The following is a 22800-nucleotide window of genomic DNA, read 5'->3' as shown; positions in this document are numbered from 1 at the left end:
GTACTCTCAGTCATTCATCCCTTTCACTGGTAAACTCTGAAACTCCCTCCGTGCATCTGTATTTCCGAATTCCTACAACTTGTCTTCTTTTAAGAGGGAGGTATTGAGGCATTTGCTCCCCTAATTCTGGCTGACGGTTTTGGCACGTTTTGCACTTTTAGATAGCCAGCACTCAAGTGGGCCTTTTTTAACTTTCTTTTTTTTGCCCTTGGCTGGCCCTCTTCCGTACGTAAAAAAAAAAAAAGATCTCGGCCGCTTCTCCAACTTCACCACCTGCTCAAGAGTCTGTTTGGTGGAACTACATACTTCCAAGTCCACCACATGTGGAGATAGCACGGGGCTCGCTTCGCCCACATCTCCGTCTACCTCACCGCCGTCATTGCTTACTGCTGCCTGCCATCTGCTTGCTGTCTCGGTGGCGTCTGCAACCTCACCACTGCAGCTTCTCACTGTTGCCTGGCATTCACGGGTTCTCACAGTGGCGTCTGCAACCTCACCTTCCCTCACGACTCGGCAGTGTAACTCCAGCCTCTCATCCTCGACATCTGAACTCGTCACGGGGCTCTCAACCTGTTCAGCAGCGTCCTCCAGGATCAGCGGTAACATTTCCTTACATACCTGCATCTGCATCCTTCCGGAGTCCACACACGCTGCACTCTGAACCAGGGAGTCCAGTTCCACCAGACAGAGTTCCTCCATGTCGGCCATGAATACTGGTAGCTTCACTTCCACGCCACCCACCGTGATCGTAGACATCACGGGGCCTCGTAGCGTCGTACAGTGGCCAGTCACCCCACACAGCTGCCGGTCTGACACAGAGAAATCTTGACTTTCCACTACTTCCTCTTTGATGAAGGTCCTCACTGCTCCATGGGTGGCTGTCCACTGCGTCCGACACTCGGTCCGCCGACCGCCAGCGCAGTAGCGTCGCTGTGACACTTTACACAGACAGGGCACGGGGAAGCCTTGGCTTGACAGTAGCCCGAACTCCCAGCCTGCTTTCGTTTCCCCCCACCATCATGACGTCCTTCAGCTGCAAGCAGGTAGCATGGCGATGCCCTCTCCATCCACAGTTCGCGCAGCAAGCCTTGGTGGGAGAACGTGCTCGCACATCCTCCAGCAAGCGTGTCCTCTGCTCACTGCAGCAGTCACTGTGACGATGACCACGTTTGCCACACTTCTAGCAGAAGCCACTAAACTCACCTGAGCTGGTGCACCTCATCCTCCCCTGCTGGACTTGTGTACTTTGAGCTGGTAGGTGGTGGCGTGGCAGCTTCTGGGCGGCAAAGCAGTGGTACGGCATCACAGCGGCGGCGGTAGTATACAGTAAGGCCTCAAATTCAATGGCCCTTGCCAGCACCTGCTGTACATCTGCTGGGTGCGCCTGTTTCACGTAGATTTGCACCTGCTGATCCTCCAGTGTGTCTACGAAAGCATCCCGAGACAGTACCATCACCATCTCTTATGGGGCCACTGGGTACGCATGATACACCAGCGTCTCCACCGCCTGAGCTAGCTGTGGAAGAGACTCACCCTGCTAATGTGTTCTGCCCTTCAGCTGCTCCTTGTACATCTCGGCTTGGAACACACTTCCAAAGCGCCTCCTTAACACCTCAGCCACCGTGGTGTAAGTTGATTGTTGGCTCACCGTCATGTGTGCCAGAATCTCCAGCGCAGATTGGCCACGAGCTGCAGTGCTTTTACCTGGTTGCCCGATCCCTGTCCTTGAGCAAGCAGCTTAAACTGTGCCTGGTATGCCTCCCAGGCCACCTGCCTGCCAAACTCAGCCGGTTTGCGCTGGACAGAAGTTCCTCCTACATACCAGGTGGATCCAGTGACAGACGGTAGTGGTGGAGATTGTGGCAGGGTGATAGCGTCATCTTCGGGTGCAGGTGTGTACCACAGGTGTGTCGACTGTGTCCTGCTGCCACAACAGTCGACATCACCAGGCTCCGAAGATGTGTAGGGACGGCCCTGTCCTACTGGCTCAGGACACTCAGACCATCCCCACACACCAAGAGACTGCTTTTCCAGGGAGCGCCGCAATCTCGTCACCTCCCACACTTCATCCACCTTGGTCTCGACGACTTCAGTGCGTCCCTCGCACTGCTGTCTCACTGCTAGCAGTTCCTCCCTGAACTCTTCTGTCAGGTCCTGGCGCAGCCTCTTGCTGTGTTCCACGGTGAACTGTTTTGCCTCCCCGATGGCAGTTAGCATCTCCTCTCTCATCAGGTCCATTCGCATTCCTACCGCACTTGTTTATTGCTTATTTTCACTTATTTCCCGTTTTATTTCACTCATTTACTATTTTAAGTCACTTGTTTCCTGTTTAATTTCACTTGACATTTTCTGTTCCATTTTGTCCATTCATTCCATCATCGCAGCAAACCAGTTTTTCCACTCTGGCTCACAGCCTCCCGACATCTCACTGCCTTTCATGTCTGAGTCTGCCACTGTTCACGCGTACCTGGCAACCTTGCTAGCCAAACTTTATCCCACTCCTGACACCACTTGTTACAAACCGCCGCCCACACAGTACAGCAGGTCCACCCACACCCACAACCACTGGGCAAGGCAGGGCAACCAAGGTCCTTACTTCAGCTTCCAACGCCGCAACCGTAAATCACTTACTCTCAGCGGCAGAGACCAGGACAGCATTCAGGACAGGGGCGGCACAGGGATAAGTTGACGAGGATCCGTGGCTAGCAAGGGATGTGAGGCACACAACACACAGACAGGTACTCACTCAGACTGGCAGGATTGGCAGGAAACACTCAGTACATCTTCTTACGTTTACTTAAGAAGTAACACAATACAACAGGAACTCCTAGGTAGTACACAGTTTGAATGCAAGTTACGAGCCCGGAGAGCAGGACGGGACAGCGGGGCAAGACATCTGCAACTACTCCTTCCTCAAGCTGGCGGGCACAGGATCACCAGAGGACCAGACCATCCTCACATAGTATCAGGAGAGCAGGGTAGATGCCAAGAGCAGGACCGGCCAGCAGCAAGTAACAGACCCAGAGTGGGGAGAGCAGGGCGAGACTGCTCGCGGGCGGGACTGACTGAGCAAGCAACTGAGCACCCCCTTCGAATCGAATCGAATATAGATAGAAAAGGCGGAGGGGGGAAGTGGGGATAGGGGAAGAATAGGTGGGTGATAAGAAGGGAGCTTTAGTAGGAGAATAAAGTCACTGGGGCTTGACCCAGGCGCAAGATGGTTTTTAGTAAAGTATCACTCTACTTTTTTTTTTTTTTTTCTTTTCTTGAATCTTGAGGGCCGGGTCAGGTGGAGACAAGGAAACCGCACCAACACCAAGCACACGCAAGCGCCGGACCGCCCACGCAGCGAACGAGGGCCCCGCACCTCTACGGAAATGGCGGCAAAATACTGGAGTCCCTTAGCAACCAAAAAACACCGTGAAGGAGGAAAATTGAATATGGTGCAGTAGAAGGAAAAGGATGACAAATAGAGAGGATGGAGTGAGAAGTACATCCGTATAGCGGAGGGACCTACAGTTTTACGTGGGTTCCGAACCACGGATAGTAGTAGATTTGGTGAAATGATTGGGGGTTGGGGGATAATGGTATAACTTTATTTGCGAGGTTGGTGAGAGGGGGATGTGCAACTTTTATTTGTGAATAGATGAATGTGATGAGTGAAGCTGGTGGTGTCTGCCATCTCCTTTGCTTGCTGGCTCGTGCTGGAGATCCTGATGTTCTGGTACGTCCTGGAGTTATCAGCCTGCTGTGGAGATGAAAAGAACGATTAAAAGGGCAAATTTGGTGGGGGGACGTCGGTTAGTGGGAGAAGGGGTGATGCCGCTCTGACACCTGGAGTAGTTAGGTTAGGGAGAAGTGAGAAGGGAAAGAGATAAGGGCGGAGTGGGTCTGCTGCCGCCGCCAGAGCGAGTGATGAATAGGGACTCGATTCCCCGTTTACCGAGGATACCGGGATCGCAAGGGTATATCATCGGTCGGGTGGCACGATAGCTGACCCCCACACGCCGCAGAAAAAGGTGTGTTAATAGGGATGAAGAGATAAAAGACTGGGAGGAAGAGTGTAGAAAAAGATGGGCGGAATGAGGTTTGCTGTCGTTGCCGAACGAGAGATGAATAAGGGACTCGATTCCCCGTTTACCCGAGGATACCGGGATCGCAAGGGTATATCATCGGTCGGATGGCACGCCGGCTCACCTCCACACGCCGGAAGAGGAAGGTTAGTAGAGAAATGGGAGATAATGACTGGAAGGAGGTGGAAGAGGAAGATGGGCGGAATGGGGCCCGCCGCCGCCGCCATAACGAGAGACGAATAAGGGACTCGATTCCCCGTTTACCCGAGGATACAGGGATCGCAAGGGTATATCGTCGGTCGGATGGCGCAGCAGCTGACCCCCACACGCCTCAGGTAAAATGTTTGTTATAATTGGGAGAAAAGGCTAGAGAAAGATGAGAAGAAGGAGTCCGTTATTTGTAGATGGGGTTAGGAGGTTCGTCTGGAGGGTCGAGGAGGGTGGTGTGGGAAGATGTCTGTATGCTGGGGAAGGTTTTCAAGAAGTTGTATATGTCTGTGTGTCTGTCTGAAAATGTACTTAGTTGTTTGTCTATTCTGTTGTGGAGTGTGATGTTTAGTGGCGGGATGCTGGACTCCTCGTGGAGAGATAAAGATGTCCGGAAGTCGAACCATTTCGTTCCAAGAGCGAAACGAATTGCCCAGTTCTGGACCCTTTGTAGTTTTTGAAGGTTGGAAGGTGCTGTTAGAGACAGAGACAGGGGGCAGTATGTTAGTAGGGGAAGAATAAGAGCTTTATAGAGGTGAAGTTTCGTCTTTGTGGTACTATCGCGAAAACGTTCCAAATTGCTCAGGGCCCTTGACGCAATGCCGACTTTTTGGTTTATATGGATGTGAAACCTAAGGTGTTTGTCGATGGTGAGGCCAAGGACAATGTTGTTGCTGCTGATTGGGATGCCACGATTTTTTCTCTCCAGTCAGCAGAGGGAGAACTGAGCTGTTTAGAAAAATGTCTTGTCTTTCATCACTGTAATATCAATAGTAATATCAATCAATTAAATCACTTTTAATTACGTCCGCGCCAGTCATATGGTGACGACTGCCATTAATATTGGGAGGGGGGAGGGTACGAGGGCACCCAAGGAGTTAGACTGTGGGAAAGTACCAGAGTTCTTGCTCTCACACTCAGTTTGGCTTCGCCCTTCATCGATGCAAAAATTAAAGCGAGAATTGCTCTCTCCCTGTGCTCGTGATATCTACGTGTTTTTTTTTTTTTTTCATTTTTTTTTCGCGAGGATAACCTTTTTGTGAAAATAGAGATATGTGAAGATATTTTGTTGGCAGTGGTGTTGGAAAAAGTGAAAGGGGAGAACGTACTGATGTCACCAACCAGGGTACGTACGTCCTTCTCCCAAAACGGTGTAAGGAGACCCACAAAGACAAGATTAGATGAATTTGCTTGAGGAAGTGTCACCCTCTGGTATGTTTTTTTTTCCATAAAAGCTGTGTATTCAGTACCATAGACTAATTAGTGTATACTGTTCTTGAGAAAATAAATGCGAGTGGCATGATCGATGCTAAAGCCACGCAGGTGAAAAGTTAAAAATACATTAATTTTTTGATCTCTGGAATTAATAAAGCGAAGAGGTCATCACCTAGATACAATTTAAGGCATCAGAATAGTCACTATTCTTTGGGGCAATTTATTAGTAGGATGAGGGAGAATGCTATCAATGACAGCATTATTATCTTGAATGGCTTGATGGGATACATTTATATGATTTATCTTGACATAATATCACAATGAAACAAATTTGTGTACGTTAGCTTTCTTGGGTTCAAATCTGATGCTGATCTAAGAGAGAGAGAGAGAGAGAGAGAGAGAGAGAGAGAGAGAGAGAGAGAGAGATCCTAAATGGAAATAAATATCACAGAAAATAATAAAAACGCTAAAAAACAAAACAAAACAATTATGATATTGATGATTATAAATTGTTTTTTTCTTTATCAATGTAATGACTTACCTTCAACTTATATATGAATGTCAATATTTTACGTCCACCAGATCCAACAGGCAGGCAGACCCGACCCAAACACAAACACGTGTGAGGTAAGGCGTGCTGACGATCACTTCAGAAAAATGGGTAAAAAGACCAAAAAGGGAAAGCAGCGGAAGGATACCTATTATCACAAGGCAAAAATAGCAGGTAAGACTATGCACATATGTGTTTTATTTGGTAAATAGGCTATGTAAGTGTTATTTGTATATGCGTATGTCATTTCGTTTGCATCATAGTCGGCTGACTGAAAACTCTCCGCACCTGTAGTATTTAGTTGTGTATTCTGAACAGTTATAGTTGATTTGAAAATATATGGGAAACCCTGTCAGTGAAACTAAACTGCAATAACTACATTTCAGTGATGTGTGTAACAAGGTGTGTTAAAAGAAATCGCTAGTGTGCAAGCAGTGGATCCTTAGTAAGCGTTAGCAACTGATGATATGAAATATCCTCACAAAAACTTTCTTTACAATTTCCAGGTTTCCGTGCCCGATCTGCGTACAAACTGGTTCAGCTCAACACCAAGTATGAGTTCCTGCAGAAGTCTCGAGTGTGCATTGACCTGTGTGCTGCTCCAGGCTCATGGATGCAGGTGGCCAAGAAATATATGCCTGTCTCATCCATCATCGTTGGTGTGGATCTCTTCCCAATCAATCCTATTCCTGGGACACTTTCTATTGTGGGTGACATAACAACAGAGAAGGTACGCCAAGAGCTGAAGACAACCCTCAAGACATGGAAGGCAGATCTTGTTCTTCATGATGGTGCCCCAAATGTTGGTGAGTGAATCCCTGCCTATGGATTTTATTTAAGAAAATGGGTGGTACTTGATGAGTGTAATAACAGAAATACAGTTATAGCTACGTATAATGTTTTATATTTAGATCTAGAAAAAATTATGAATAGGTCTTTCCTTTGCCAAATATGGATGTTTGTTTCCTTAGACGTTCTTAGGAAATGTGAAATTTGGTTTATTTTGGTCTTATCCACCAACTACACTGAAGTAAACTTAATCTAAACTTAACTTTGTTTCTGGCTGGATGTGTTGATTTTCAAAAGCATCAATATGAATTTATGAAAAAATTAAACTTCATAAATGTAAAGTACAGTCATTATACAACCACAGCATAAAAGTCATGTCATGAGTTACTGATAAGGACTAACAGTTAACATTAACCTGTTTAACTTTAGTTACACCATCCAAAATATGCAGTAAGTACAGTTTTGGACTTCATACAATAGAAAGATATTAGTTCCTTAGAAGCAATACAGATTATGATCCATGGAATGAAAAGATTACTGTATAGTTAATGACTCGACTCTAGAGAAGAGGAGGATGCATAAGAATATAATAGAAGTATTCAAATGGATATTCAGATTTTATTAATTCTCTACTTTCTGTCACTAAATTGGCTATTTAAAGGGCTATCACACTGGCCTATGATACGCGGAACGTGGGTCATGGTTCTTGGTACGAAACCAGGAACACTATCACACACAAGCTGCCCGTGTTCTTGTTATGCTAGGCAAACGGCCCACTAACCAAGACAAAGCCTAATCAAAATAAACCAGAACAAAACCATGCCGCTTATACCTCAGCCTGTGCTTTGTCCAGGAACTGCATTTGCACTTCCTCTTGTTGAAGAAAAGTAAGTAAAAAAAAACTAGAGAAAAGCTGAGACGTGCGCGATGGCAACTTTAGTCAGAGGTGGTTGCCATGAGCCCAACCTATCGACATGATATATATATATACTTTACCTTTCTAAATTGATGAAATATTATTTAATATTCCAATATGAAAAATTTAGTCACATTCTTTTAGTTCAAATGAAAGGTTTTTATTACATATATCATGTTTACTTTTCCATTGGGATAGCATACGGAGAACCGGGATTGATATGAAGCCATCCCAACTTGGTTCCGCTAATCCCGGGCAAGTTCCAGCTATCTAGAACAGATGTTCCTGGTTCCGCATATCATGGGCCAGTGTGATAGGGCCTTTAGGTGTGTTTAATTTTTTTTACAGTTAGTCCTCCACTATTGCCACATTTTCACTGTTCACTGGCTCATTCTCCAACCCTATCCCCCATTTATTTCTCTCTCTCTCTGTCTTTGTCTCTGTCTCTGTCTCCATCTCTCTCAAGTACTTCCAAGAAGCACTGTTTAGATTGGCTGTGAAGGTGGTCATATGGCAAGCTTGCAGCAGGAGAATTCTAGGATGGTCCTTAGCCATATTGTGTGTATAAAGTCAGCTCAGGACTAACTGGCGAGTCAGATCAGGTGAAGGTATTGGTACCATTACCATTGTTGACAGCCATGCAAAGCATTGCACTGCTAGTGGAACTTAATCGACAGTGAATTGTAAGATATTAGATTATACAAGTAACATTCTCATAGTAAACAAACAAGACAATTCAAGATAATGGATGGAACCTGGATAAGTTTTGGTTAAAGATAGAGATTAGAGAGAATGGCGAATAAGGGGCCACTTCATAGTTTCAAGAGAAGATTAGATGATTACATGGGTAAAGAGAACAGGTTTGGAATAGGAAGGCTGGCCAGGGCTAAAAGGTGATAAAAGAAATGTTGTAGTCAGCATATACAGGAGCTGCAGATACCTAGCTAATGTATTACATACAATTTCCTTAATTTTTATATTCTTATGTATATATATTTTTTATTTATTGTTAAAATATGAATAAATGCAGTCAAGGTGACAGTTCTGTATTATTTTGCAGCTATTTTAAGAGACATCAAGTATCATGATTATGGTATATATATATATATATATATATATATATATATATATATATATATATATATATATATATATATATATATATATATATATTGCTTTTTCCATGCAAATAAAATAACATGATTTAATATTTGTGTGTGAAAGAAAAATGTAGTGTTGTCGTAATAAATGGGCTGTCCCTAAGGAGGCATAAAACCACCATTCATCACCAACTATTGGTCTTGAGTTTTATATCATTCTTCTTTCTGTTAGAAGATAGGAGTGGTTATAGTTGCTTCTTTGACAGATGGATATAGGTTTGTTTTGGTTCCATAGGTCAGAACTGGCTGCATGATGCTTACCAGCAGAACCTTCTTGTGCTGCACTCCTTCAAGTTGGCCTGTGAGTTCCTGCAGAAAGGTGGCTGCTTTGTTACCAAGGTGTTCAGGTCAAAGGATTACTTCAATTTGGAATATGTCTTCAGGAAACTCTTTAAGAGGGTAAGGTGCTCCATTTGATATTGCAAGGTGTATATAAATTTATATTACTTAAATGTAGCATCTTCAGATGTTATAGCTACATATAAAGAATTACAAGAACTTAAATTACTAAGAGACAGAGAGAGAAAGAAAGAATATATGATTATTGAAGATATATTACATGGCCTTTATATATGGGAGGACAATGCTCTGGAATAGGTGTTTGAGAAGGATAAGGGGATAACGAAAAGATGAGAGCATAAATGAATGAGCAAGTAAGAATAAAGGACTCTCCTCTTGCTTCCTTTTTGGTTGGTTGGAATTCCCGACGTCGGATATTCTTGGGTTGTCATTGATCGCTGGCTGTTTTAATACGCGACTCGGTATACAGCCAGCCAGCTCGCAAGAGACACATTCTAAAATTCATATCATAATAAATCTTGAGGTATTGAGTCTTTGTACTGCAAAACATTAATTCCAAGTGTTTATCCTAACATTATCCATATGATCTGGTAATACACACTCTACAAAACTGTTATTATAAGCTTAATACTCACAGTCGCGGTTTCAATGCTCTCGCATTTTTTACTAGTCTCAGCTACATATTTGGTTTGAAATATTTTTTCATATAGTTCAACAGAGAGCACTGTTTCTCCTCTAAATATTACAAAGGAATACATTCTGTAATAATCTTGGTAGAGCAACATTTTTGCGGCCGAAGGCATATCAAACCGAAAAGACTAACTGAACTCGGGAACACCGAGTCCTCTCAAAACACCAAAACAACCCGCGGCCCGCGGTTGTTTGGAAGCTCGTGTGGAGTAGGGTGACCAGACGTCCCGGTTTCGGGACAGTCCCGATTTCAGTGACCTGTCCCCGGCTACTGCTGTCCCCGGTTTTCTGTAACTGAAAGATCACTTGATGCGTTAAAAACTACTCCTTTTGATTATGATAATTATGTCCTTTTATCATTACTCTTTTAGAATGTCAAGAATAAGGAGAAGGCCTTAGTTTCCGTGAAGACGGTGAAGTGTATAGCGGACACATTTTAACAGCTAATGGGTGTTCATGATCTCAGATATTTCATCAGGTAGAGATTTTTTTTCTTTGCAACTTGGGTAAATAAGGCGAGAGAAACTTTTGATTGCTGGTTTAGAAATGGTACGGATAGTGTCCCCGTTTTAGTTTTTCCAGTGCAAAACACTACATGTTTTTACCTCCCTGAACTGAAAATGTCCCCGGAATTTGTCTCAGAAATCTGGTCACCCTAGTGTGGAGTGTTCTTAGAGCTGGAACAGAATGCCGGTTTATACATGTGCTGTAGCTGACTGCAATTCTATATCAAAAAAAGAAAAACCAAGGCGTGAAAGGATGGACTGTGTTTCCCAGGAAGAAAGACGCGGCTCGAAGAAGATTATGGGAGACACGATGTAAACGAGGCCCGACGTGGAGAGCTACCAAGGACCATGCTATCTGCTCAAAGCACTTCATAGATTGGTGCAAAGGACCGTCAGCATCGCATCCAGACCCTGAACTGTTTGCCTATAACCGGTGGGGAGCAGGTAGAAACCTGCTTGATGTTGTTCACATACGGAATGGACAATCTTTCACTGAAGTCATACAAAGATTTTGCATCAAAACATCGTGTTTATTTGATATTCGTCACATTTTCTGGATTTGATTGCTAATTAATTAACTTGAACCAATGAAATGTGCTTGCTTACTGAGAATAATGTAATTCACTCAAGGTGATGAAGTGTCCCAAAACTGAGACCATGAACCAAGCATTTTTGGCTTGTTTTGCCATATTACGTTCTCTGTGCTTGGTGAAGCTGATTAGAGATGTTCCTAATAATTTATTACTTAGTTTGATAGCACATATATGACGTAAAAAAAATTTTCCAGCATACCGAGTTGAATGTGCTAAATTAAGTTATCTGGCGAATCTGGCAGCTTTTCAGCACTTTCCGATGTCGGGAATTTGTGGGAACAGTTGCATGTATGGTAAGCTGACAATCCTCAGTGAATAAGAGAATGATTGCTGTTTAGGGGAATAAGTGTATTACAGTATGTATGGACTAAAATAGATGAAGATATAAAAAATAGTTATGTTCCCCTTCTTGCAGGTGGAGTCCACAAAGCCACAAGCCTCACGTTATGAGTCTGCTGAGATCTTTGTAGTTTGTCAAAACTACCTCAAGCCTGACAGAGTGGATCCTGAGTTCTTCTCACCCAAGCATGTCTTCCAAGAGCTGGATCCAGAACCCACCACAAAGATCAACATTCTCAAACCAGAAAAGGTAAGAATCTGGTATTGCATTGACAGTACCTAGTGCTTTATAGTTTATATAATTATTTCATCATCAGCACTTAATTTTTTATTCATTTTTTTCAGCAAAAGATTTAAGTAAAATGGAAAAATAATTTATCAAAAAAAGCATAATCAGTCAAATCTTTACTTCAAAACCAAGTTTTGCTTCTCTTGTAGTTGATACTACAAAATGTGTAAAAGGTGAAACAGTAAAATGGATATAGCTATACACATTTCTTGCAGGTGAAGCAGAAAGCTGAGGGTTATGCTGAGGGAGCAACAACACTATACAATAAGGTTCCTGTCTCAAGATTCATCAATTCTTCCAACTTTATTGATGTTCTGCAAGAGGCCTCTGAGGTACCACATGGTCATGTTTTCTTTTTTATTAATGTGTTTCATGAACTCTATGATTCCTATCTTTATCATGAAGACTTAAATTGCTAACCAAATATTTTCCATGAATTCAAAGTTATTTCATCAGATAAAGTCTTATGGAGGTTTTGTACCTCCCTTGTGTATATTTTCTTGTTTATCTTCATCTCATTCCCCAGATATTAGCTTTCTTAGCCTCCACAGGAAAAATGGAATTTATCATGAATATCATTTTCAGCTTTATTTTGATGATGACAAAATAAAAAACCATCGACTAACTACAGAGGCCATCATTGAAAACTGCAAAGACATCAAGGTTCTGGGAAGGAAGGATCTGCGGCAACTGTTGACCTGGAGGAAGAATTTCAAGGTACAGGACTAATGTTGTGTGTGTTATGTTGTGTTTATTATAATTTAACTTACCTACTTGCACTGAGAATATCAGAATTTTATTTTTACTGATCTTCATCCAGGCTGAGCTGAAGAAAATGGAAGAAGAGAAGATGGCAACAGAGGCAACAGGTGAAACTGAAGTGGAAAAGACTGAAGAGGAGGAAGAGGAAGAGGAATTGGACAAATTACAGAAACAAATTTTAGAGATGAAGGTAAGATGTAGTGTCATTGACAGTGTAGTGTAAAGTTGAGTGAGGAGAGTAGATTCTTACCTGATTGGGTTGTCATTGACAGTGTAGTATAAAGTTGAGTGAACAGAATAGATTATTCCCTGATTGAGTTACCAAAGTAATAAGTACTGCATTTTTGGAAGTGTTGTGTAAAGGAATGTAAAATCAGGCTTATAATGTATATAACGTGGCATAATAGCAACTATAGCAACAATTAAACTGTGTATGAAGATGTGACCACAAACAAATCTCATTTCATCTCAATAAGAAATCAATAAATATTTCTTATTAAGAAGAAAAGGAAATATTGCATGCTTATTAAAGATTTTGTAATTTTACTAAAAGATATATTGAAAAAGAGTACATCATAGGTGTGTGTGTGTGTGTGTGTGTGTGTGTGTGTGTGTGTGTGTGTGTGTGTGTGTGTGTGTGTGTGTGTGTGTGTGTGTGTGTTGCTAAAACTTACATTCTATCCCATTAGACTGAACATGCTCAGGAGGAAAAGAGAGCTAGAAAACGCAAATTGAAGGAGAAAAAGAAACTTGAGGAAAAGCTACGTTTGAAGTCAGCTATCCCAGGAGACACTGGCCCCATGGAAACTGGTAGAGATGGACTTTTCAGCCTTGAGAAACTCTCCCAGGTAAGTTATTGATTCTGTTTCAGTCTTCTGTAAAGATGAAAACTTCAGATTTAAATTGTGCCAAGAAATTTAGTTGCCTCAATGGAAAAATTTATATGAGTTTGGAAGGATACATAAAAAAAGAATGATTGTAACAAAAAGTAAAGTGATAAAGGATAGTAGTAGGTAGTTGGAGGGTGAATGTAGTTTTTTTTGTTTATTTACTTGAGGAAGTAGAAAGAGAGAGAAAAAGCATAGCAAGTATGAATGTGGTGACTGCTTTGTGTGTACAGGTTCAAAATATGGACTCAGTGGTTGACCAAGAAGCAGACATCTTGCTGTCAGAAAGTGAGGAGGAGGAGCCAGAGGGACCCACCTTCATCAAGTTTGACAGAAATTCAAGCAAACTGGACAGGACAGGCAGGTGAGTCTGATGTGTGTGAACATAAGTATTGCTATAACATCTAGATTCCATAAGGAAAGAGGATAAATAAGGATAAATAGTGTCATTTACTAGTTCCATAGATATTGTGAATAATTTTTGTGAAACCATAAGGTCTTGCAATTGTGATTAGCATGCTTTTCCTAGTAGTGTTACTTATTTCATGAATATTCAGACATTGTTGCAACTTATCATTATAATGTACTTGTCAATCTGTATACAAGACTGACGTTACAATAAAATGAATTAGCTAGTTGAGACAATGCATTTTATATGAACATTTATTATCAGACATTTAGTAGCATACCATACTGACTTCCAATGTGATTTGCATATGTTCTTAATCTTAGTCTTGTGATCTACTAAGATCTTATCTATCAATTGTCAAGTTTTATAAAGAGATTGCCAGCAGATCAGAGGACTTAAGGCTAAGAAGAAAGATAAAACACTGAGAGTAAAGCAGGTAACTTGAATTAATGAACTCGCTGACATGTGTTTCAGTAGTTTTATTTATAACACATGGATGTTATGGTGATGTCTTTCTTCTTTTAAGGTACTACATGGATAAAGGAAAAAAAGAAATAGGCGAGGGTGAGGAAGAGGAAGATACAGACAGTGATGAAGAAGGATTAGGTCTCAAAGACTCAGTAACCATGTCAGACATAGGAAGTGATGATGAATCTGATGGTGATGCTGTTAATCCTCTTTTGACTGACCTGGTTGGAGACTCCAAGGAATTGAGAAAAGCCCGTAAAGCAGAAAATTGGTTCAGTCAGGTAAGAAAGTCTGTGAAACTTTCTTTGTGAGAATAGAAATAATGGAACCCTCTCTGTATATATGACTAAAAGTTTTTATTTTTCTCTGCTGTGATGGAATATTTGCCATTTACCATTACATCATCTTGCAGGATGTTTTCAAGGACTTAGAGACTGAGGCTGATGAAGACTATGAACTTGAGGCAGCAATGCAGAAGTATGTGGCTAAAGGAGGCAAGCTCAAGGGTAAAAACCCTAAGACCAAGAAGAAAAAGGAGACAGAAGCAAATGTAAGTCATCTTTACCAACATGTTTAGCTATTTGGCATTGATCTATCTTATAGATTAAGAGTTTTGTGACCTACAAATTTTGCTCTCAGGGCAATGAATCAGGATACACTAGTGACCAGTCAGAGGAAGCAGAGGTGGCCAGAGATGCTCCTGACTCAGACTCTGATGAGGACTCGGATTCTGATTCTGATGAAGAGCCCAACGTTATGGGGCCACAGATGCCGCGGGCAGCTGGATCAACTGTTGGTGAAGGTAACTAAATATAAAGGTTCTTTGTTTCATTTCACTTTATTCAGACTCTTAAAAATTATTATGATATTTATAGATACTATGTATAGTACATGCACACTTTTATTCAAATGTTACAAAATTTTGCTTTCATTGTTATATTTTTGTCCATTAAAAAATTGAACAGCAAAAGTAGCATCATCATTTCATCATCCACATGGATTTTGTAAAGTATGAACTGCTATTTTCACTATAATAGTGATACTGGCATCATCACTGAATGCTTGAACCATTTTAACCTCCACATGGCTGAAGTAGTGATTAAGTCCTTCCTTCCACAGAGTGACTGAAATACTCAACTTTTTTCTAGATCCTTATTTTATCATTTCAGTTCATTTATTTTTGCTAGTTTCCCTCATGTGGCTGAATAGCTTATGTGTCTCTACTTTCATGCACTCATTGTAGATCTCTGATGTTCATCCACTCACAATCTCTTAAATTGTCTCCTATCTCCCATTGGTCTCACATTCTTTCTTACTTTATATTTGATTATTTTTTCTACCTCTCAAGGAATCACTTCAAAGAAGAGAAAAAGGAACCAAGAACAAAGACTTGATCCAGTCGGTCTTGCCTTAGCAACCAAAATGATTCACTCCAAAAAGGCAAAACGAGATATAATGGATGCAGGATGGAACAGGTGAGGCATTTGCTGAACCTCATTGAACAGAAGACATTAATATAAAGTGAAAATATGTATATACAGATATCATACAAGAGATAACAGTGTCAAATCTTGTCTAATCTTATGGGATAGAAAAAGTTTTTTGCTCTAGGACAGAAGCAAAATCAACAAAAGTAGGTGAAGCTTTTTCTATGTATAAAGTTTTTATATGAAGTCTTCTCTTCATTAAAAGCTGTTCATATAACACCAAGATGAGATGTGTGATACCAAAAGTGTTAAGAAGTTTCAAGTGAAGCAGGCACATCATCTTGGTGTTATATGAACTGCATTTAGTTACTTCAATGAATACAGGCTGGCCAACACAGGCATGGAGGCTGTGATAGGAATGGCAGTATGCAGAGGATAAGGCATGTGTGATGCCAAGTGACTTGCTTTGCAGGTATATGAATGGCGATGAGGACGACCTCCCAGACTGGTTCAGGAAGGATGAGAAGAAATACAACACTATGCAAGTTACAGTAGATCGGGTGAGTGGCAAAATGGAGCTTCTACTTGATATATATATATATATATATATATATATATATATATATATATATATATATATATATATATATATATATATATATATATATATATATATATATATATATATATATATATATATATATATATATATTGATCCATACAGAAGATGTAAAGTAAGGCTTAGTTCAGCAAAAGATGTCAACCTCTACCTTATCTCTACACTTGTTTTTGTTTAATGATTTTAGCCTTGTATGTAGTGTGAAAAGATGTCACACAAACACATAGGACTGACTAGCATGTCTGGATTACCATGATTTACAAAATCTCAGACCTACTGGTAGATAAACTTAATTATACTTATGTTCTAACAGGAAGACCTGAGGATGTATCGGGACCGTGACAAGGATGTCAATGCTCGCACCATCAAGAAGGTAGTGGAAGCAAAGGCACGCAAGAAGCGTAGGGTTAAGAAGCGAATGGACAGAGCTCGCAAGAAGGCTGACAATGTAATCAACAATGCAGAAATGTCTGAGAGGGAAAAAGCTCAAGAAGTAAAGAAGTAAGTGATTTGTTCTCAGTATTGTAGCTTGCTTAAATATAACCACTCACATCCTTCTCATCTGCAAATTTTGTAGACATTATTCATTCAGTGTATAACAAGATAGATTCAACCTTACAGTATATGAAACTTCCTTTAAACTTTCATAAACTACATGTCTAACCTATCTCTCAAGGAATGATCTCTCTTTTTTTTTAATTTGTTTATTTATTGGTTTATTTACTTATAGATTGTACAAGAAGGCCATGAATCCACTGAAGAAGAAAGAAATCTCGTATGTTGTCATGAAGAAGAAGCATGGTGGCAAAAAGCCGAAGGGCACAAAAGGTCCTTACAAACTGGTGGATAAGAGACTGAAAAAAGACACAAGAGGGATGAAGAAAGCTGATGCAAGGAAAGGAAAAAAACCAAGGCCAGTTAATAAAACTTCAGGGAAGAAATCTAGACCAGGAAAGCCAAAGAGAAAAAACTAATAGACATTGAATATGTAAATGAGGTTAGGTTAATTGATCTTAAGGCAAAGAATAAATGAATATCAATCTGTTATTCAAAGTTTCATGGCCTTATGTTACAGCTCAGTGAAATTGTTGTAAGGATTTTATTTTCTTGTTTATCATCCATAGAACCCCCCCTATGTAAGGCAAAGTAAAAGTTTTTCACTTGAGATAGATTTTGATCTTATGGTGGGTTCACACGTGCCAAGTCGGTAGAGTTTCTGACTGAATGTTGGTGTCTAGCGATTGGAGAAGCCAGTCACAAAACAAAACCAACATGTTGGTCTTGTTCAGTCGATTTGCAACTTTATTTACGTTGAGACATCATGGAGTAAGCTTTGAAAATGTGGTGTTGATGTAGAGTGTTACGCTTGATGAGGGAAGAACACATATGGGACCCCAGAAATGAATTATACAATTGAAAAAAAGCTTGCACAAATCGTCGTTCAACGAAATAGCTGCCACTCTCCAAGAACTGTTTCCCTCAATACAGGGTGTTGTTGGTGAGGATTGTAGACTTGTCAGGATTTAATTTGATCGCAATTGTACATAGTCTTCTTAAGGATAAGTGTGTAATTGACACTCCTTTCTTCTCTTTTACTTAGCCAGTGACATATCTACAGGCATTTTCTTTTCTGGTACTCTTCTGGTACGCCAAAAGAAGAGCAACCACAACTTCAACATCATCACTGGAGGAAGACATACTGGCGGGTAACATTTGTTTACACTCACTTTCCGCCAAGGCGTCAACTAGTCGATATTTTCCGGTCCCTATATGTGACGTTTTCCGACTAGAAGGGCTCAAGGCCAGTTCACACGTACCAATTTGCGACTGAAATTGCAAGTCGCTATAAGTATTGAACGAGCCTTATAGTCGGAAAATGTCACACATAGCAACTGGAAAGTGTCGACTGCCTTGGCTGGAAGTGAATGTAAACAAACAGCTACTCGCAAAGATGTCTTCCTCTAGTGACGATGCTGAAGCTATGGTTGCTCTTTTGGTATACCAGAAGAGTCAACAGAAAAGGAAATCCTTGTGGATACGTCCTTGGCTGAGTAGAAGGAAAGAAATGTGTCTACCACACACTAATCTTAAGAAGACTATGCACAATTGCGATCAAATTAAATCCTGACAAGTCTTCAATCCTCACCTCCAACAACACCCTGCATTGAGGGAAAGTTCTTGGAGAGTGGCAGCTGGTCTTGTTTTGCGAATGGCTTTTCCAGTTGCTAAGTACCGATACAGTCGGAAACTACACCGACTTGCAATTTTAGTCGCAAATTGGCATGTGTGAACCCGTCTAAGAACACGAAATAAACTTATGCTTTTATTATTTATATATTTTTATGTATTGATAAAGTATACATGTGTACGTAATTGAAAAAGCAAAAACAAATTTCTCATCTCCGCCTACCTCCTCTGCTCATGCTTATTACCGATGCAGGGAGGGCGGGGGGGAGGTTACGATGCAAACAAACCTGCGGCGGCGGCGGCGCAGCTTATAAATAATTATTATAGTCTCTCTCTCTCTCTCTCTCTCTCTCTCTCTCTCTCTCTCTCTCTCTCTCTCTCTCTCTCTCTCTCTCTCCCTTGCCTTCTTAAAACTTCATTCATTCTATGAATAATGTTTATAGGATCGTCAACGAGCTCTTTTGTGATTTTTAGAGCAGCCAGTCTTCTGTGGGTGGCTATATTAATTGTACACTCCATTTGATCGACAGACGCAAGACGTGAGCTCACGGTGGGATGCGGGTGTCATGCTCTCCTCCGAGATAGATATGCTTTATGAAAGTAGTTTATCTTTTGTTGTTTTATCATGTTTCTTACAATAATTATTAGTTATGAATACGTTTTTCATCTAAAAATACGTAAAAAAATATCTATTTCTGTGAGGCTGAAATGGATTGATGGCATTTCAATGTATTTCAGTTTTTTTTTTTTTTTTTTTAAGATACGAGCTCCATCATGGAACGAATTAAACTCATATTTCAAGATACCACTGTACTATCCATCATACTCATTTCTATCTTGTAGCTCATTTTAGCCATAGTGCAATAAATATCAACAAAACAACACTGATCATCACCATATCAAGCAACAAAAATCTCAAAATTGAAGAAAATACAATTGTGATAAACATTAATCTGAAAGGCAGTGAGGTAAGAGTAAATCAGCAAGGTTAAATGCATGGGAAAGGAGAGTGAAATCTTAATGAGCAAAAGCATGTCATGTGATATATTAGATGAAGTAAGGAAATAGTAGTCACAGATCACTGAGGTCTACAGAGAGATTATTGGATTTTCAAGAATTTGGGCTTCATATAAAAAAAAACTGATTGAGTCATTTAAGAAGAGGACTGATAAAGCAACAGAAAGACAGTGTGGGAGAATGAAGCATGGAGGGGATGCATGTAAGACAGGTGTGATGTTACGTACTTGTTTTTCAGTAAGTGAAGAGCTTCCTCATAAAAGGAGTAACGACCTTCAAAATGACGGGTCTTTCAGAGATAATAACTATAAGAATGAAGATGATGAAAAAATGGAAGCTATGCTTAGAAATGGTAGCAAAGTAGGAGGTGCTCTCTCTCTCTCTCTCTCTCTCTCTCTCTCTCTCTCTCTCTCTCTCTCTCTCATACAGACATCCAATACAAACTTTCACTTTCGCTTTCCGTCTTTGGATACACGCACGCGTCACTTTCGTCCCCTCAATGCCTCACCCGTCTCACCCGACGCCCTTCCTCCTTCCCTCCACACCCTCACACCTCCATTCTTTTCTCTTCCCCTTCACGCCTCAAGAAAATCAAGCACCGTGAGAAATATTATGTCTCCTGAATCATTTTCGTTTCCGCGTAGTACAAAACTACTGTGTCTTTCCCGTCGCTTACACGTAGCCACAACACTTAAAACAGAGATTCAGGATTGTGTAAGAAAGTTCCTCATAATCAAGGAAACTTTATATAATCATAGTATTCTGAGAGAGAGAGAGAGAGAGAGAGAGAGAGAGGTGGTAAGATAATGATGATGATTATGACGATATTGATAATGACATGAAGGTGATGAAAATAATGGTGGTGGCGAGGAAAATTGAGGTGTTGAGGTCCCGTGTTGCTTAATCCATCAACACCGAGCGAGTGTGGAAATTAAATTGGCTATAAATAGTGTTACATGAGTCATCTCAAAGTATGCTGTGTTTGTGCAATACAAGTAATTATTCCGCAACACTCAACAGTACTGTTAAACTGGGCAATGCGAGAGGTAGTCGAAATCAATATATTTCTAATGTAGAAACAATTTGATAAACGTGGACATGAGCTAGTAATGGAATAATTGCCTGAAAGATCCCACTTGTACTCAAAGAGGGCTCTTACAATATTTTGAAATGGTCTAGGCTCTCGCAAGAAATATTTTCAAAGGACTTGGAGATGATTACTAGAATTCCCTTGTAAACAGCAATAACTTCCACTAGAGCCTAACAATAGATAAGACCCTAAAACGTTAGAATGTACTGTATTTAAAACGCACACTATATATTTCCTGCTTCTAACAAGACATGGTCATTACGCGAGGCGACGATCTGACATACTATCATCCGTCTTGCCCGTGAGGGCGTCACACTCCATGAATACGCACGCCAAATGCACGCCTTCCTCTCTCGGCACGAGTGTACTTATAAGTGACATCAACGGGGCAGTTATCTCTCTCTCTCTCTCTCTCTCTCTCTCTCTCTCTCTCTCTCTCTCTCTCTCTATATATATATATATATATATATATATATATATATATATATATATATATATATATATATATATATATATATATATATATATATATTCGTGACGTCTTGTAGCTGTTTTCAGGACTGTCTTTCGGACATCATTTTGCTTTTCAAAGACTACATAGATAAATAGTTAATGAAGTTCACAAGACGAATTGTAAACTATCACTAGAATTGTGGAAGCAATTAATTAAATTGATCAAGATAGGGCGCAGAAATCTTTGGGAATACGACTCCTGTATTGTCAGAAATAGCAAACACGCACCGATGTTTGCTTTGTAGAGCACCTTACAGCAGGACAAGGGAAGGATCGTGGGGGGGAGAGGTGCCGGACATGTAACGTATCGTACATGAGGCTCAACACTTCATTGAACAATTATGTTAATTATCCTCTACAATGACATGCATAGTATATGCGTCTCTCTCTCTCTCTCTCTCTCTCTCTCTCTCGACCACATTAACGCATGCATGCCGTACCTTCCCGTCCCCTCACCGCCGCCGCACGCCATCGCTGCTGCCTCCCGTCACCACCAGCGGCGTGACACTCACTGTACCATGACGGCGATGTATATAGCGCTCCCAGCCACCGTGTCAGGCAGCCTGTGCTGAGATCATGTATTGGATACAGGTGGGACACGTTATACTGAAGCTGCGAGTATATGCCTTTTATGTGCAAGTGTGATGTGAGGATTAGTGATGCAATAAGACGACTCGTGACATTGTTGATCTAGTACATGTAAATACAAGATAGTGTATGTATATGGACAGTGATAGTAAGAGGTAGAAAACAGCAGTGGGATTTGTAATAAATTGTCTTTATCGTAATGTGTGTCATCAGTGAATCATGGTGAGTCACAAACAAGGATGAAGTGGCAGACGAAAAGAAAAAAAGCGATAAATAAATGCATGCATAAATACCAGATCAGCTTAAACTGAAAAAAAATGAAGAGATGCATGATCATATTCGCATAGCATTGCTTTCAACCAAGACTTGAGAAACTGAAGACCATCGCAATTCTCATATGTTTCCGCGTCCATTTCGATAGCTTTTAACAAACACTAGTGGGAGATATTGTGGTTCTCAAAGATATCTTGAATATTTTCGCTACTGTTGATAACTTAAGCAAGAATTCTGCATGGTTGATAAGAAAACGCCTATGAAATCTGATTAATCATTGGCGACATTTTAAAAATAATTGTGGTGAAATTTGAAAGCGTTTAGAACACGGATCAATACAGCATGAATATATAAATGCGAATAAAATACTGTGCATTGCTACGTCAGGGTGATAAGCATATGTTGGAAAGACATTTTATCTTTAAAATAGAAGATAACCCATCCTTAAAATACTACCACGGAAACCCATACATCTCTCCCAATTAATATTAGACTAAAAGATTTGTCACTCTCGCAGGTGAATGTGGCCAACGAACCGTTACACAACCAATTAAATAATCTTTTCCGCTAATAAAACATAATGATCCCAGTTTGATGGCAGTACATCTGTTCAGTGTATCCGCGCGGCATGGCTCACCTGCACGAGCGTGAAGTGTGGAGACAGCGGTGAGGGAAACGCAATCCTAACCTATAATGAAATGGAATGACGTCGTGCACTCATTTGCTCACCATTGCAGCATCGTTCAGTCACTTTTATTATGTGATTCGATTTATCACACTGAACGATCTATTTTTACTTGAAAAGTTTTAAAGGACGTTTACTTGATGTTTACTTTTTTTATACACTTTGACGAGAGAGAGAGAGAGAGAGAGAGAGAGAGAGAGAGTGTGTGTGTGTGTGTGTCACGCATACACAAACATACAATTTGACAG

General features: G+C 40.7%; 1 protein-coding gene across 1 annotated transcript; it reads left to right on the top strand.

The window, feature by feature from the left end:
• Positions 1-6073: 6073 nt before the first annotated feature.
• On the top strand, positions 6074-17246 carry LOC123516921 (pre-rRNA 2'-O-ribose RNA methyltransferase FTSJ3-like). Its single transcript, XM_045276691.1, has 16 exons — positions 6074-6219; positions 6552-6851; positions 9146-9309; positions 11415-11588; positions 11843-11959; positions 12213-12344; positions 12448-12579; positions 13079-13237; positions 13510-13640; positions 14212-14434; positions 14566-14703; positions 14793-14955; positions 15502-15628; positions 16053-16140; positions 16513-16700; positions 16930-17246. Exons 1-16 carry the CDS (start codon positions 6153-6155, stop codon positions 17171-17173), a joined length of 2547 nt encoding a protein of 848 aa, XP_045132626.1. The 5' UTR covers positions 6074-6152; the 3' UTR covers positions 17174-17246.
• Positions 17247-22800: the final 5554 nt, after the last annotated feature.

This window comes from Portunus trituberculatus, chromosome 41, assembly GCF_017591435.1.
Source record: "Portunus trituberculatus isolate SZX2019 chromosome 41, ASM1759143v1, whole genome shotgun sequence".
Lineage (NCBI taxonomy): Eukaryota > Metazoa > Arthropoda > Malacostraca > Decapoda > Portunidae > Portunus > Portunus trituberculatus.
This window is presented reverse-complemented; position numbering and strand designations above follow the sequence as displayed.